The following is a 16747-nucleotide window of genomic DNA, read 5'->3' on the forward strand; positions in this document are numbered from 1 at the left end:
ATGTAAGTGTTTGTGTGTGCGTGTGTGTGTGATTGTGGGAGATAATTGTATATGTGCACAGCATCTGTTAGTGTATAACAAACCTCCATGCAGGTGTCATATCATATTTGCACAATGGATGTTTGTACATTACTGCTGTTTTTTTGTTTTATTATGTTAGCTTCATTGACAATATTTGGCTGTACTTGTTATGAAAGTTACATTGTTACAGTACACTGTGCAGCACATACGTGAATGTGTTTACAGCCAGGAACCATACAATGACACTGTTATCTTGCTTTTATCATAGCCAGATGTCTATAAAATACTGTGTGTGTGTGTGTGTGTGTGTGTGTGTGTGTGTGTGTGTGTGTGTGTGTGTGTGTGTGTGTGTGTGTGTGTGTGTGTGTGCGTGTGGGATGTCTTTTCTACTGTCTTTTAAAGTTGTCACTCCTGTCCTTGTTATTCCCTCTTCACTGACATTAAAGCAGGGTTATTCAAACATGTTTACTGATGTATGTTTAGTCCAATCTGTGTAGAGCTGCAAAATATTCACCACAGCTACATCAACATTTCCTTATCTAACTGCCTTCATCGATTGAAGAATTTTAATGATTAAACTAGTTTAACAAGAACAAGCATAACATTATTTAACGTTTACAGTGTTTGACAGGTCATCCTCATAGATAAATGATTTGAAATATAAATAGTTTTGATCTGCCAGTGTACACATATTAAGAGGGTATTAGAGACAACCACTTAGCTGTTATGAAATGGCATTTTCTCCTTCTAAAATCACGTGTTAACTGGGTTCAGTCTTATTCAAAGGCTTTTCATAAATGAACACACAGATGACACAGAGGTCAGGACCCAGAGAGTCTGCACGGTAACAAAATGTCAAACATACACAGAAAAGGTGTAAGAACATGCAAGTATTGTGTTGCTAATGCAGATGGTTCCTTTAAGTGCTTTTTTGTGATCAAAGAGCGAGATAAGAATCTCTCTTTTACATTTGAAAGCATTTAGGTGGCACAATTCTCCAAAGCAACTTACAGAAAGTGAGCTTGAGGATACTTTGACAAATTGACAGGACACATGACTTTTAATGGGGAGGCTGGCTGTTGATCTCAGGGTTACGGGACAGTTGATTCACCCGGCTGCCTCTTCACCACTACAGGCTGCCCAAATAAGATTAATGATTATAAATGAGTGTAGTCAATCATTTTCTGCTGTCAGAAAATAAAAGTTATTGATTAAAATAACCCCATTTATAAGACGACTGGTCATTCAACTGTCTTGGCCATATTTAATCTGTTTAGAAGACCTACAGACCAATGTGCTTTGCACATATTCTGATAGTGATGTACTCTAAGATTAAATGCTTACTTGCTAAAATCTGCAGAAATTATGAAAGTTACCAGTGTTTATTTGCACATTTAAAGCAACAGAACAATAGTATTTTTAACCAAATGTGATGTATCTCTTCTTTGAGTACAATAAATAAAGTTCACACAAATTCCTGCAACATAAATACAACATGACAAGACTGAATAACTTTTACAAAGAATAATGCTGCTATGTTGATAACTCATATAAAAACAGGTATTCTTAAGAATTTACAAAACATGAATGACTGCTCACTCTTCTTTACAAATCCCTAATTTCTTAGAAAGTATTCACCTGTAGATTTGTATAGTGATTATAATGTCATGACTTACTATTCACTTATAATCAGATATTTGTGTTCATTCATTTTTAATAAAATATATGTAATGATTGCAGATAAAAAACTTTGTTTAAGTAGCAAGAAATAACAGTTTTCCTTATGAGATTTGTAACTTACCGGTGCTAGTTTAACCACATATACAGTAAAAATAATTCAAGAAACGGTGTCCATAGCTTTTTACTCCAGTATTGTTTCATGAGTGTAATCTTTAGATAAAAGTAAAAAAAAAAAAAAGTCAAGTTTCATAAACAATTCGCTACTTGATGGTGTATCTTACTTTCACTGTATGCAAATACAGGTAACAGACATATTGCAGACAGTCGATAAGTACTGGATCACTTGTTATTTTGTATTTGTGATAGTCCTGCAGGCTACTGATGCTGTGGCACAACTGTGAGGTATATCTAACCAAACTCTTCTGGGATCTGTCCTGGTAACCTGAAACCAGTCTGCCCAGTTTGATCCAGAGTGCTTCTAGGACTGGATGTGGCAAAGCTTGCACGTGTGTCAACTGTGCAGCTGGTCCTATGGAGGAACTGCAGGAAGTTCTCGTGGCCCGAGCCCTCATGGCTGGAGACGGCCAGCTCCACTGGTCGAGCTGAGTAGCAGCGCCTCAGCTTACAAAGTTCCTCCCTGATCTGCCGGTTAAGAAGCCCATAAAAAAATGGGTTAATAGCAAAGGAGGAGTATGCCAGCCAGGTGACCGCTCCCTCCAGGTCTTCAGGAATTTTGGGTGTTGCGTCCAGCATCAGATATAGGTGAAAGGCAAAGTAAGGCAGCCAGCAGATCAGAAACTGGCCAACAATAACCACCAGAGTGAGAGCAGCTTTACCTCCACCAAAAGGCCGGTCACGCATAATCCTACGTGGGGTGTTGCGGGTTGTGATGATGGTAGTCTGGCTGTTGATTGAGTCAGAGCGATGCTTCACTTGACTGCTTGTCCACAAGGGCAGGGGTCCATGCTGGCGGGCGGCCAAACGGGCCACCTTGTAGACATTACAGTAGACAGCAAAAATCACCACAGCAGGGAGGCAGAAACAAGTCACACTAAAGAAGACAGAGAAGACTCGTCTGTGGTCGCTGTGGCTCCAGTGCAGCGAGCAGTGTGCCGCACTGATGGAGCTCAGGCTGCCATAGGACGGCCACCCAAACACGGTGGACAACCCCAGCACCGCAGAGGCCACCCACACCATCACTATCACGGCTGCAGTCAACTTTAGCGTCATCTTGACCTCATAGCGCATGGGGTGGACGATGTAGTAGTAGCGCTCCACACTGATGGCCGTGATGGTAAAGATAGAGGCAGCCATGAGGATTACGTTGAGGAACACGTAGACCTGGCACTCCAGTACGGTGAACACCACACCAGCAAAGTATGGAGAGCTGGACACAATCCCAAGAGGCATGAGCAAGATGGCACACAGCAGGTCCACTGTACACAGGTGGCACACAAAGGCGAATTTCCTGAGATGGGGGGCTTTTATGACAACAACCAGAACAGCAGTGTTGGCTAGAAGTGCGAGAACATTCAGGGTCACCATGAAAAATATCCCTGCCAGGTCCTTGAAGCGTGTCTGCTGGTTGGGAAGGGTGCCCAGCTGTCTGCTGGGAGCTGAGGGCATTGGTGCCCAAACGCTGGTGCTGTCATTGTACTGCGGGTTCAGAAATGAACTGTTTTTCTCCATGATTCATAGTTAAGATTTCAAATTAAAGTACACATCTGTATTCCAGACTTCCCCATTGTTAAGTAATGAGGCCGAAGAATCCTTCAGACGTCAAATGAAATACTTTTCACTCCTGTGTTGGAGAAAATAAAGTCCATTAAAACATTAACATTTATTGCAAATCATGTTCAATAAGGACTACATTTAGTCGTTAAACCTACGGTATAACAGGCTGATTTATATATCCTTTTTGAGTTTATATAGTTAACATGTACATAAACGTATTCCTAACAAACAGCAGAGCACTCAAGAAAATGTAGAATTGCACTTCTATAAAGTGAGGGCGTCATGATACAGATTATAAAGGAATGTTCAAAATCAAAGCAGTTAAGATATCTTGACTTTCAGCTACAAAAATGTGGATCCTATATTTCCCATAATGCAACTTATAGACCTTCTCTTCCTTTAAAAAAGTGTATATCCTACAAACTTTGTGACTCCAGTTCAAATGCAGGCTTTAAGAAACCCTGATGACATCACTATGATGTCATCAGGGTTGACAAGGCTCATCCCGAGCTACAGAAGACAGTATACAGTTTATTGTTTGTTCTTTCAGGCTGAGTAGAACAAACCAAGTGAACTGATCTGTTGGTGTATGACTGGTGGAGCTCCCCCTACAAGCCTGTCTGTTTCATCGGTACTTGTAAAGCTAATGGACCCAAACTGACATTCATAATTAAATACAGTAAAGCCTTATTGCAGGCAGTACTGAATCCCAATTTTATTCTTTAAAATGTAAGCGCTGAATACAATTGGTAAATATAAACATGCAGAGATCCTCACTGCAACCTTCTAGAGAAGACACACATACATACCTTAAAGGTATTGGAAATATGATCAATAACCATTTGGGAGAATATTTAAGAAGGGATGCTCTCTAGTGAGGGAAGGACATGATCAATAGGAATAATTCATGGAGGACACCCTGTCTCTCCTTCATCCGTCCCCATCCTTTTGAAATGAGAGATAATGAGTGTGCTTGTTTTATCCCAGCTGCGGGGAAGCGACTGCATTGATTAGTATGTGTTCAGTGTCACCCTGCACCGCACCATCAAAGGCGAAACCTCTTTGACCCGCAGTCACTGTGTAGTATATAAAAAAAAAACAGAAAGCATTGACTGAATATATATTATGTGTTTACTGTACATTTTAATTAAACAAAATGCAGCAAATACAAAAACAGAATTTCAAACCTTATCTCCAAAGTGTTGCTAGAGAAGCTTTTTTTCCCACTGTAGTATCTTTAATGTACCTCTCCTTACATGTATCTACTATATTGTGCTGATGGTCATAATCAGGTTTCAGACGTATAACTGTGGAGGATGCTGTGTCCTAAATACATGGGCTCACTCGCTGCCAGTGATCCACTGATGCTGTAATCTTCTGTGGTGATCTATTGGCATGCCCAATTGCAGTGAAATTTATCCCCAGGAAGCACTAGTACATGTACATTCTCATGCATATTATGTAAGGATGTCCTCATTTTTAATCATGTCCCAGTTGCAGCACTGCATACATGCTTTAAACCCACTTTTTACTCCTGAAGAGGATGATCACTTACACAGCCACTAGTCATTTTCAGTTTATTTAGTTCTGTAAAACCTTTTGATAATCATTCATTCAACAGAGAAACATGCATCTGTGTAGTCTCTGCTGTAGTTCTTCTCTGTTTCTATCTTTTTCTACATTATAATCAGGATAAAGGATTTATACAGGTCTTTTAATCCCTCATAAATCCGTGTAGCATAATATTTTATGCTGCAGAGAAACCCCACAATCCCACCCTTTGTTTATCATGTTAATAACTAATTGTAATAAAAACGTATATTTTTTAATCAAAATAAAAACATATGTTATGCATTAAATATCTTAAATATTTAGGAGACTGAGTGTGCTATTATAAAAATAATTACTAAATGTATTTCAGATGTTATTCAAGTTAAAGCTATTGACATGAATATTGCAATACTCTCTGACATAATTTGCCTCATTGAGGAATAAATTGAATGTAATATTGGAGTCCATCATATATCACCAAAGAAATTATAGTAAAATGACACTTAGCAATAGGCGTCATGCTGTCCAGACGCAACATGAGAAACTATTTCAGGCTTGGCTGCAAAAACATCCATCTCCACCCATTTGTGAAGATTTCTTTGTCCATTTTGTCATTTGTAATGCTATAAGTTAATGTTCAAAACCACCAGAAATCATTAAATATTTTTTAGATACTACTGATTTATATCAACAGAGGGTCTTAAAGGTCTCAAGGCTCTTTAGGAACCTTGTTAACTGTTAACCTAATAGATCAACTTTTAACATTGAACTTAAATTTTGTTTACTCAAATATCTTGTCAAATGCACCTATTATCAACATTTATACTCCTTGCAAATCCATAACTACTTAATTAAACACACACACAAAAAAACTTACATTTTGAAGACTGGCTGTAGCTTCTCCAAAGTTTTCTCTGAGTTCTGTCAAGTTGAGTACTTCCAAATCATGTTGATGACTCTTCCCTAATCCTTTAAAGCATCAAACTCAGCGTCCAGGTGTTGTCTTCAAGTGTACAAGAGAGCTGGTCCACCTTACAGAGATACATTAGAAGCTATTCAAAAACTGTATAAAAATGGTAGCTTTCCCCAAAGAAACAGACACAGCATGCCTTGCTAATGGACCCCAGGGAGAATCACACTGACAGAGAGAGGTGATGTGCTGTGTCCTCTCAGACGGCACAGCTGGTTAAGGGAGGGGGGGGGGAGGAGCCAGCAACTGGTGATTGTTCAAATCACATCTTTCAAGACAACATGACTTTATCAAACCACCACCAGCCCACATTAAACATCTCCCACACACACACACACACCCTTTCATCAGTCAGTATGTGGCAGTGACTGTCACTCACTGCCTCTGTGTTTACAGATGTTCCTCTATTCTCCTCTCCAGAGCCTCTGAGAGTATTGGACAGATTTGTTCAGTCTATTCACCAATTTAAGACTGTTATATTTCTTCTTAAATGTTGCTTACTTCTTTTTTTCAAGCAACAGAAACCCTTATTTCACAACAGGTGTAGTCTTTGGAGAGTTGGTCGTTGCTGGCAGGAGAGCATGAAACGGGGCTCATCGCTGACATCTGTCGGTTGCTGGGAAAACAAATTTCCCAATGAGAGCATACTGTACTTAACTGAGCTGATGTAAGGAAGGGTCCAAATTAAGATAACAGAAGAATATTGGTTCCAAAAGTTTATTGTCCCCTGTGTAGTTAAGCACAACTAAAAGACAAGTTCCTTTTTTTTGGAAACGGGAAGATTAAATATTACTTACAGCATATATTGTAACTGCAAAAAAAATATTCTAGAAGCACAGTATCACATGGTGTACAATTTGTTGTGAAATGGGTAAAAATAGCACCCTTATTATTTGAAACATTTTTTTAAATGTCCTACTTTTAAAACACACAAAGGTCAGCTGATTGAAACGTAAAACAGTACAAATGTTTGACAAAGGCCGACTTCACAGAAGATTTAGATACAGCCACTTACTACTTCAAATTAAATAAGAACACTTGGTACCACTGATGACTACACGCAACATTTTATAGTGTTGTTCAATGTATTGGTTGGGTCACCTGATTAAACTTTACAGTTTTTGAACACATGACAGACAACAGCTGTGAAAAAGGAAGAATTCTAAAAAGTGTTGAAAAACGCTACATTCAAGCGATAGATTTCAATACTGAATGGACTACAGGTAGATTAAAAAGACAACCTGTCACACATTTCTATCAGATAATGAAAAATTGGTGACCAACAGATGAAGGCAGATTTAAAAGATTATAACTGAGAATCATTTTCCATTGCTCCATTTTCAGGCAGGAGTGAAGCATCTTGGCAAAAGCTTTGATCAATCATAGCTTTGTTTTCAGCTTTACCTATACCCAGTCTCTTCTTTAATAGCTTGTCCTCATTATTCAACTTTGTACGTATTGCAATTTTTATTTGGCTGCTTTCAACGCCGAACTTGACTGCCACATGACCTGAAAGAAGAAGCATGATAAAAGGTTTTAATTTCCATAATAAAATCAATAAATAATAATAAAAAAAAGTAATACTAAATGTTCTCTATTTTACCAATTAAACTTCTCAAGATCTCAGGTGGTAGTTGAGGTTTGTGGCAATCTTCTCCAGTAAAGGTGTTCCTCCGGCCCTGCAGAGAGTGTGTGGCCAACGTTTCTCTGTCAAAAAGTATCATCAGCAGAGCTGACGTGTACTTTTTGTAGTCTGAAATCTCTGCGATGCGTATGTAAAGATTTTTCGGTACTCGAAGATGCTCAGAGAGATACAAGAAGTTGTCATCATCCTGAAAGAAAAATCATAATGAGATATTGTATGATTAGCTCTCCTACGATTACAGATTTTAAATTAATTGAGAAAACTTCCCAAAAAGGTTTACAAATTGTGTTATTACAAGTCATTGAATAAGAGCTCTGACCTCTGGGATATTAAGCTCTTCTCTCATCTCTGCCCCAGGCTCAGTTAGGAAAGAGACACTTTCATCTTGAGAGGTCTGCGGCTCCGCTGATGACTCGCCTCCTTGGAGAACGTGATCCAGAGTGACTCGCAGTTCATGTGCTGTGTGCCTCATCTGCATCATGAGAGTGTTCATCTCTGTAAAACGTTTAAAACCACTTAATAAATGGTGAAACAGAGCAAGTTTATTCATAGAGTAATAAACAGTATTAGATGGCAGGTTTACAGCATAAGGTCAGGGCCATAGCTAGGATTTCAGCAGAAGCCACGAGTCCAACCTAACCTAAGAAACTTTTGACATGCAAACAGCCAAACTCTTAAAAGTATCTAACAAAAATCTAAATAAACGACTTACATGGTTTTTTTTTTTTATCTGCCTACATTGTGGGCATGATCCTCAACACTGGTATGTAAAAATGATAAATCGATGCTAAAAGTTATCTTTAAAAAATGATCCAGTTTGCTTTTTGGTAATTACTGAAGATTCAATTCTCAAAGTGTTTTCATATGGTATGCTCGCCTTGAGACAGATGAATGCTTTGCATGATTTGCTTTGCACTGACTAAAAAACGTTGTAGGCAATTGCATTAATAGTTAACTACTATTTAATTTAGTACCAAATTACATTGTTTTTTATCCAGCAGCCTTCTTGCAAATTATTCAGAAATTGCAAGCTTGACAGATAAAGCATTACCTGTAATGTATTATTCTCTTGACTTTTACGTCTAAAAAACATCAGAATCAAACCTAAAGAGTCATACATGTGTGATATGTTCTGCCCAGTAACATACAGTATTTGGACTGTGTGGTCTTGGCATTTATTTCTTGTTGGCCTATTCATTAATAAGTAAGTCATCTTTTTCCACCCACCTTTCAACTCCCTCAGTTCTCTCTCGGCCAGAATTCTACATCTGCGTTCATATTTGAGTTGTGCCTGCAGTTGCTCAATTTTCATGAGGAGACTGATGGTGTCTGTTCTGATTTCTGGGCTTCCAAGATTTTCTTCATCAAAATCAATGGTTTCATGCTGCCAAATGAGAAGAAATCTCATTAACAACTCGTAAGTGTAGTAAGGTAAACACAAGTTGTTTTCATGCACAATCACATACCAAGTAGCACATCTCACCTCATTGTTGGGAAAAGGAGAGTAGCTGGACTCCTCGGCCAACCTGTACTTATCCTCCACTGGATCACAGCCAAACTCCTGTGAGTCAGGGCCGATCTTTATCATCTTGACCGGTGGTTCTGTTGGAGTCGTCCCTGCGTCTCTCTTGGGTGGCATGGGGGTGAAAAGAATCTGGGCAGGGTAAAGATTTCAACAGTTGACACATCAGGCATAGCTTTTCTGCACAAGATGGAGTCAAACTTTGAGTCAAACTTTTTCATTCTGTTCATTTTCCAGACAAAAAGGGAAAGTTAGTTCTCCTCGCATCACCCTCCCCCTTCCTCCTCAACCCCTCCTACTAGCTTCCAGATTGCCTCCAGCTGGAGCCACTGAGTGATACAATCTCTCCTCCAATACATCAAATACTTATTATACATAATGTCAGACGGTCGAGATGAGGCTCACCTGGCCGTCCAGCTCTACTTCACGGATGAACTGTAACCGTACTCACTGAGGACAGAGACAGCGCAGTAAATGCAAATACTGCGTAGTAGAGGAAGTAGAAGTACTACTGCAGTAGTACAGTACATAGATCCCGACACAATTACGGCTATTTTGTCAACAGCCGCGCTTAAGTTTTCCGGTTAAATATGTGTGAAATGCTGCTTCTGTATTTATATTTTACTGTGTGTGTTACACACGCCTACAATATTATTGCATTGTGAAATCTATATTTTTACAATTATGTGCGGAACAAAGGTGCGAACGCGTACTCCCCGAGGGAAGTATTTTACCCCTGTACAGTTTCCTGCTCATCTAAATTCGTGATTTAAACCAATGGAATTTGAGAGTTTAAAAGAAGGCGGGACCTGTGGAAGGAACTGTGAAGATCAGCCAATCAGCGCCCGGCTTCGAACGCGACTTCAGCTGCATAGTTCGGTTGCAGTGAATCCATGTGGGTCCAATGTTGACTTGCTCGCTTAGAAAGTTGAGGAGTTAACTCTACTTACAGTTAGCGTTTCAAAATGTCTTCGACATTCTTCATTAAGAAAAAAGAAAACCCCAAATTTGCCAAAAAGGGAAACAATACAGCGGGGCTAAAACGAAAGGTAAGTTAACTGGACTGTTAGCAAGGAAGCTACATCGAGTAACGCTAGCAGGTTTACACATGTGACTTCACCTGATCCAACCTGCTGTTCTAACTCAGAAACATCAGTGTAAATCACCACAACCTCTCCGTATTCTTCCTCCTGCTGCAGGGTGATGGAGACTCTGCTGGTAAAAATAAGCTACGAGCCAAGAAACCCGTCTCCAAACACAACGAAGAGATTTCCAGTGACTCGGAGACAGAGAGGTTAATTTCACATGTGCTCACTCTGGGTTATGCATTTACGATCACTTTAAAGTCCCGATTTGAAAGCGCAAAACTAACACAGCATTTGTACATTTGTGCCTTTTTGTTGTTGTTACTCAGTCCTATAGTGCACAGGAAAAGACAGTCCAATGAAGAACATGATTATGACGAAACACCACAGGAGAAGAAGCTTAGATTAGCCAAACGTTACCTGGAACAGCTAAAGGAAGAAGGTAAACTTGTATTATCCAAACAGTATAATTAAGACATATAGCATTACTTCAATGCCTGTGTATATTTATTGTGTGATCTGATCTCATCAGAGGAAGATAAAGCAGAAGAGGAGTCCTTTGAGACTGACCTGATTGCTGGAAGACTTCAAGAAGAAGTGGTAAGAGTGTCTTCTGTATTAAAACACATAGTAGACAAGAGTGAAATTGCCCATTACTAGGGCGACTAGATCCCTAACGGACAAATGTCGGACAAATGGTTTGTTTGTGTGGGATAATGTGGGACAATGCTAAGAGGTAGTCTTGTATTTTCTATTTTAATGTTCTATTCTGTTTCAATTCTTGTCGTGTTTGAAAAAATTGAAAAATAAGCTAAAAACTCTGAGAATCGGTACAACTGGCTTGTTGTAGCTGTGTCTCTTTTTCTTCTGATTTTGTACGTTAAATCAATTGCCATGAACTAGTTATTGATCTTACTGTGTGTGATGTGAATTTTGTTTTCCCCCCTCAGCTTGAACAAAAAGGAAAGCTTCAGCGGCTCATTGCCAAAGATGTAAGTATGGAAATTTGCATTCCGTTATTCTCCACAGCAATTCTTTTTTAAGAATACACTAACTCCTATTTTATTTTTGTTCTGTCTTTTAGCTCATGCCACCGGATGCTTCAGAGATCAGGGTGTTAAGAGGACACAAACTTCCAATTACCTGTCTTGTCATAAGCCCTGATGACAAGTACATCTATTCTGCTGCCAAAGACTGCTCCATCATTAAATGTTAGTATACAGTAAAACTCTTTGTTTTGGTAATTCAGAGAAGAAAGTTGAGGAGGAAAAACTGAATAAAGATAAATATGAAATTGTCTTGTTGAGGAGGCTAATATGGGAGTCTCACATCAGTGTTTTTCTTATTAATTCAGGGGACATTGAGAGTGGAAAGAAAGTGCACACAGTACCTGGTGGAAGGAAAGGTACTGAGGATCGGCATGTAGGACACACAGCCCATATCCTGTGTATGGCCATTTCATCAGATGGAAAATACTTGGTGAGTACAACTCTCTCAGCAAAACCTGCTTTTGCCAGAAGTTTGCCAAAGTGCGACTTGATATTTTAAGAATCCTCTTCCTCAACACATTTCAGGCCACTGGAGACATGAACAAACTGATCATGATCTGGGAGGCGGAAACGTGTAAACATCTCTATAAATTCACAGGACACAAAGGCCCTGTGTCGGTACGTTCTCCCTCTTTCTCTCTGTTAGATGAAATACAATCTTTTTTTTTTTATCTTACCAGTTTTATAGATGGTGTTGCTTTGAGGTCCTCCTGTGAAACCCATTAAATGTGTTTTCCTTCTCAGGGTCTTTCATTCAGGAGGGGAACTCACGATCTGTACAGTGCCTCTCATGATCGCTCAATAAAGGTGTGGAATGTGGACGAGAACGCATATGTTGAGACTCTGTGAGTAACTAATTAGAAAATAATGGATCTCACTGCCAAACACTTGCATTTGTCTTGAAATTTAACTGTGATTGTGATTGGCTCTAGCTTTGGGCATCAGGACGCCATCACAGGACTGGACAGCCTGAGCCAAGAGCGCTGTGTGACGGCAGGAGGAAGGGACCGCTCAGTGAGGGTGTGGAAGATAGCCGAGGAATCTCAGCTGGTGTTCCACGGCCACGAGTGAGTCCGTCCATCTTTCCTCTGTTTTTGTGTCTCCCTGTTTGCTGCTTTGATATCAGATGTGTCTTTGGCCAGAACCATTTAAAAAAAAAAAAAAACAGCACTGCACACAAATTAATTAAGAGAAACATTTCATAATTGTTAGGTAAAAAAGTATTACTTTTCCAAGGTTGAACAAACCACGACATTATCTGAGTTAGCAGTGACTTTGCAGTTTTTATTTAACCAGGAAGTCCATTCATGGAAAGTAGCAGCGCACACAGCTCCAAATCCAATATTATATCAGATCCACAGTAGTTCCAAGTTTTAAATGATTGAATTAATTAAATGTATTGACCCTAGGTGAATTTGCTTTGCACAAAGAGCAAAAAAGAATATTAAGAGAACGTCAACAACCATATATGACAGCACATTATAAAAACTTAAAGCATGAGCATCATTAAAAAAAGCAGAGTTTGGGAAATAAATAAAGGACATCAGGAGCAAGTTCAATAAAAGTGGAGGGTTCAGAGGATAATGATTTCAAATCAGAAAAATATACCACAAATGAGACTTAGAACTGAGTTGCTACAGTATTGCATAAGTATAGGTGAATAATATGTCTGAATAGGGAGTACAAAAGAGTAATTAACTCTGCAAACATATACATCCCCAACAGTTTAAAAAAAAAAAAGCAGAATACATATCCTCAACATTAGTAATCAACAGTTACGTAGAATGTTGTATTAGCAACACGCTAGCCTCAGTCAGCGAGTGTAGTGACTAGCTTTATTAGCAATAAACTGCACACAGAAAATTTTAATGACAATTCAACTGACACAAAGCAGCTAAAATTAGAAGTACTTACAGATAAACTATTGAGTCTATTATATAGAGTAGTGAATAGGAAAAAAGTAAATTGAATGTGATATTTAGTGACTCCCCCTTTGCCTTCAATTAGTTTTTTTTTTAATGTCCAGTAACCATTCAATTATAATGCAATATGATTAAGGATAATTAGATTCAGCTTCATTTATGGCAGATTTGGGTTTTTTGGTAGAGAACAACTAAGCCGATCTCTTGATTTTCATCTATACGTCATACAGTTCCTGTAAGCGCTCAGAAAGAGACTACCATCATTCGTCACTTTTTACTATTTTGTCTTCCTACAGGGGTTCAATTGATTGCATCCAGCTCATAAACGAGGAGCACATGATCACAGGAGCTGATGATGGGTAAGACTGATGCAGGTCGTACAGTCGCGTTGTCCTGAGTTTTACAGCGTTGTTGCAGATTAATTCATGGTTCTCCTCCGTGTTCCCCTCTTAATTTTCTCTACGACCTCAGCTCTGTGGCTCTGTGGAGTGTCAACAAGAAGAAGCCTCTCAGCACAGTGAAAAGGGCTCACGGTTGCCATGGTGACGCAGGTCTGGAGCAGCCTCATTGGGTTGCTGCGGTGGCGGCGCTTCAGAACTCAGATACAGTTGCCTCAGGTGCCTCTAGCTGTGAGAGTCCTCCTTACCAGCTTTTTTATTTCACACGTACATTGACTTTATTATGTGCAGGATGCATTAAATTACAGTATTTTTCATAATTGTCTTTTTATGAATGCAAATGTAATCAATATAATGAATGAACTTTGTCCTGATTAGGTGCCCTACACACTCATAAATAGAACAGTTGATGCATGTATGTTTATCTTAGCTGCACTAAAGATATGCTATGTCAGTAGTGATGTAAAGTGACAATTGTTCTCCTGTACAGGTTCACACAACTCACAGGTGAAACTGTGGAAATGTGGTCAGAATTACCGCGGGCTGGAGCCTCTATTCAGTGTACCAGTGGTAAGCTCTTTATTCGTCCTTTTGGAAATGGTTACGTTTACTTAAGATGTGTTTTAATGAAATTAACACAGTATTTACAATGCATTGCTGTAAGCCACAATGGTAGTCTGAAAATACCTCATTGTGTCTCTTCCTCTGCTTTCTCTCTCAGTGTGGTTTTGTCAACAGTCTGAAGTTTTCCAGCTCTGGTCAGTTCTTGGTGGCAGGAGTTGGACAGGAGCACAGGTAACTAAAGCCAGTTCATGTTCAGTGAATGAAATGTCCACTAGATGGCAGAGTTTATCCATCTATCATCCTATCACAGTGATGGCAGCTTGAGATGACAGCAGCGGATTGAAAGTAGCTCAAGAACACTTACTTACATTGGGAAATCTTTTTTTTGATTTTGTCCAGAAACAGACATTTAATATTTATGATGCAAAGTGGATAATTAAAAAAATTGCCAGGTACCGTAGATGCGGTTTGAATCTGATTTGCAGATTTGAATAAAGAACTATGATTACAATCAGAGGTGACTGTCTGTCTGATTTTTAACCTGAAGGCTAAAATGACTCCAGCTGTTTCCATAACCAGCCTCATTAGCCAGATTGGAGGCTTCATCCAAACTTGACAGTTCAAATACATTTCTGTGATCAGATCAGAGTTTTAAAATGATCCCACACAAACAATTTAAATGTTAGTTAGTATTTGTTCTCATTTTGATGTCTGATTGACAATGATTCACTTTTTCCACAAAGGTTTGAGGCACTGCTCTCTGGATGATGTCCGTTTGTATCCGTTACATCTGATTCCAAGTTTGTTTGTTTTTCTGCAGGTTGGGTCGATGGTGGAGAATAAAAGAGGCCAAGAATGGGATCTATATTATTCCTCTTAAAAGGAAACCTACAAATCCAGAGGAAGCCAAGACAACTGAATAGTGGACTGTGAGGTGTCTTTTATTTTATAAATTAAAGGTGTAAAAAAAAAATGGCCTGTGTATCATGTTATCATTGCTTTTCCTCTTTTTTTGAGGAAGAAATCTAAATCTTAAAAACAACAAAGTAATTTGTTTATTTTATTTTATGAAAAAGCTTTAACAGGATAAGTCAAGGAGTCAGCAGCGTCAGCTGTGTCTGACATGGGCCGCACAGGACAAAAGGCTGTATTGACTCAACTCTTACCATCTTATGATCCAAACATGTGTTTTTAACGTGTCTTTTTCAAGAATTCTGCTGAAAGTTTCTATGTCAAAGTGTCTGCTGGAAAATGTTAACATCACTTAAAAAAATAAATAAAAAAATAGACAGATTCCTGGGTTAAGTTTGGCTTCTTTTGCTTACATTGTCATGGTTACTGCTTCCGTGTAGAATATTGTCAGCCTGTGAGAGCCAAACATTAAATTACAATTAACTCTACAGGATATTTTCTTATCTCTGTTGGCAAAGGACCTGCAGAATCATCTAAGTCTTGCTAAATGCCTTAGATAAATGTATATTAACATCTGCATTCAAAGGAATGTGACGAGCAGTAAAGTCACAGTTGGACTTAAAATGGTTGCTTATATTCGTTGACTGTTGCTATCAATAAATACAATTACTGGAATATAAGGAAGCTTGAATCCCTTAATTAGAAGTGGTGAATCATTAGCATAACCCAGGTGTCAGTGTTTTATTAGAGGCGATAATTAACATTTTGAAGTCTGTTTAGTTTTGCACCTTCTTCAACCTTACAGCAGGTGTCCTCTTTGGCTTTGGTAGAGGTCTCACTGGTCTTTTCACTGGTACATAATTGTGTTCTATTACTCGTAAATATATTAATTATTCAATAGTTTGTACATAAATGTTCTGAGGGTACGACATTCCTACGATGTTATCCACTCAAGGTACATTTAACCATTAAAAACAGACCAGGCAGACAGTCGGCAGGTTGTTTATAGATGGTTATTACAATTTAATATCAGGAACTCCAATCAGTATAAAAGATGAAAAAACTTGGGTGAATACATCTTATAGGCACTGCACATGTATAATTGCACATACTCAACTAGTGGTTACAGCAATAGTTATAGCTTTGAGATCTGAGCACCGAATACAAGTCCTGGTAATGGAGCAGATTTAAACGTCATGCTACACCTGTTGAGGAAAAGACAATAACTCAAACGTAACATCTTGAGCTTTTTTTTTTTTTTTTTTTTTTTTTTTTTTTTTTTTTTTTTTTTTTTTTTAAATCTTTTTTTACTCATTTGAAGCAATACTTTTAATGGATTCAACTAAAAACATTTAAAGGAAGTTAATTTGGTTTTGATGGAGAAAAAAAAAAATTAACCCTGTGCGCAAAAGCTGTTATTGTCTCTGAATAGCTGCATTTAATACGATAATACGGATAAGACTTGCATGAGTGAACCAAAACAAAACTGTATTTAATCTTTCATGTTAAAAAAAAACATTTTATTTACATAGATTACAGGAAAGCACACACTGTTATACCAGTCGACATTAACACACCTCCTTTATATTATATATTTGCCTACTTTTCATCACATTCAAAAAGGTTAGTCACGTATTTTTGTAGAACAGAAGGGCTACATTTATTTCATAGCTTTTTTTTTTGTCAATGTCTAC

General features: G+C 38.5%; 3 protein-coding genes across 5 annotated transcripts; 1 reads left to right on the plus strand and 2 right to left on the minus strand.

Moving 5' to 3' along the window:
- Positions 1-1792: 1792 nt before the first annotated feature.
- Positions 1793-3390, minus strand: si:ch211-213o11.11 (probable G-protein coupled receptor). Its single transcript, XM_054617651.1, has one exon. The coding sequence runs from the start codon at positions 3388-3390 to the stop codon at positions 2110-2112; it is 1281 nt and encodes a 426-aa protein (XP_054473626.1). The 3' UTR covers positions 1793-2109.
- Positions 3391-6671: 3281 nt separating this feature from the next.
- On the minus strand, positions 6672-9865 carry LOC129105591 (uncharacterized). The gene is made up of 6 exons (XM_054616710.1): positions 9529-9865; positions 9085-9255; positions 8829-8985; positions 7921-8096; positions 7560-7788; positions 6672-7465 (listed from the first exon to the last, which is right to left on the minus strand). The coding sequence occupies exons 2-6, from the start codon at positions 9238-9240 to the stop codon at positions 7263-7265; spliced, it is 921 nt and encodes a 306-aa protein (XP_054472685.1). The 5' UTR covers positions 9241-9255; positions 9529-9865; the 3' UTR covers positions 6672-7262.
- A 76-nt stretch (positions 9866-9941) lies between these two features.
- On the plus strand, positions 9942-15428 carry rrp9 (ribosomal RNA processing 9, U3 small nucleolar RNA binding protein). Of its 3 annotated transcripts, XM_054616708.1 has the most exons (16): positions 9942-10172; positions 10323-10417; positions 10538-10650; positions 10741-10808; positions 11159-11200; positions 11293-11419; positions 11563-11687; positions 11783-11875; positions 12002-12102; positions 12190-12324; positions 13476-13538; positions 13651-13808; positions 14068-14147; positions 14299-14372; positions 14962-15070; positions 15218-15428. In XM_054616708.1, exons 1-15 carry the CDS (start codon positions 10089-10091, stop codon positions 15062-15064), a joined length of 1461 nt encoding a protein of 486 aa, XP_054472683.1. In that variant the 5' UTR covers positions 9942-10088; the 3' UTR covers positions 15065-15070; positions 15218-15428. The 3 variants fall into 3 exon arrangements, with proteins under 3 accessions (XP_054472683.1, XP_054472682.1, XP_054472684.1); XM_054616707.1 differs by having other exon boundaries at positions 14962-15428; XM_054616709.1 differs by having other exon boundaries at positions 13651-13796; positions 14962-15428.
- Positions 15429-16747: the final 1319 nt, after the last annotated feature.

Source organism: Anoplopoma fimbria, chromosome 17, assembly GCF_027596085.1.
Source record: "Anoplopoma fimbria isolate UVic2021 breed Golden Eagle Sablefish chromosome 17, Afim_UVic_2022, whole genome shotgun sequence".
Classification (NCBI taxonomy): Eukaryota; Metazoa; Chordata; class Actinopteri; order Perciformes; family Anoplopomatidae; genus Anoplopoma; species Anoplopoma fimbria.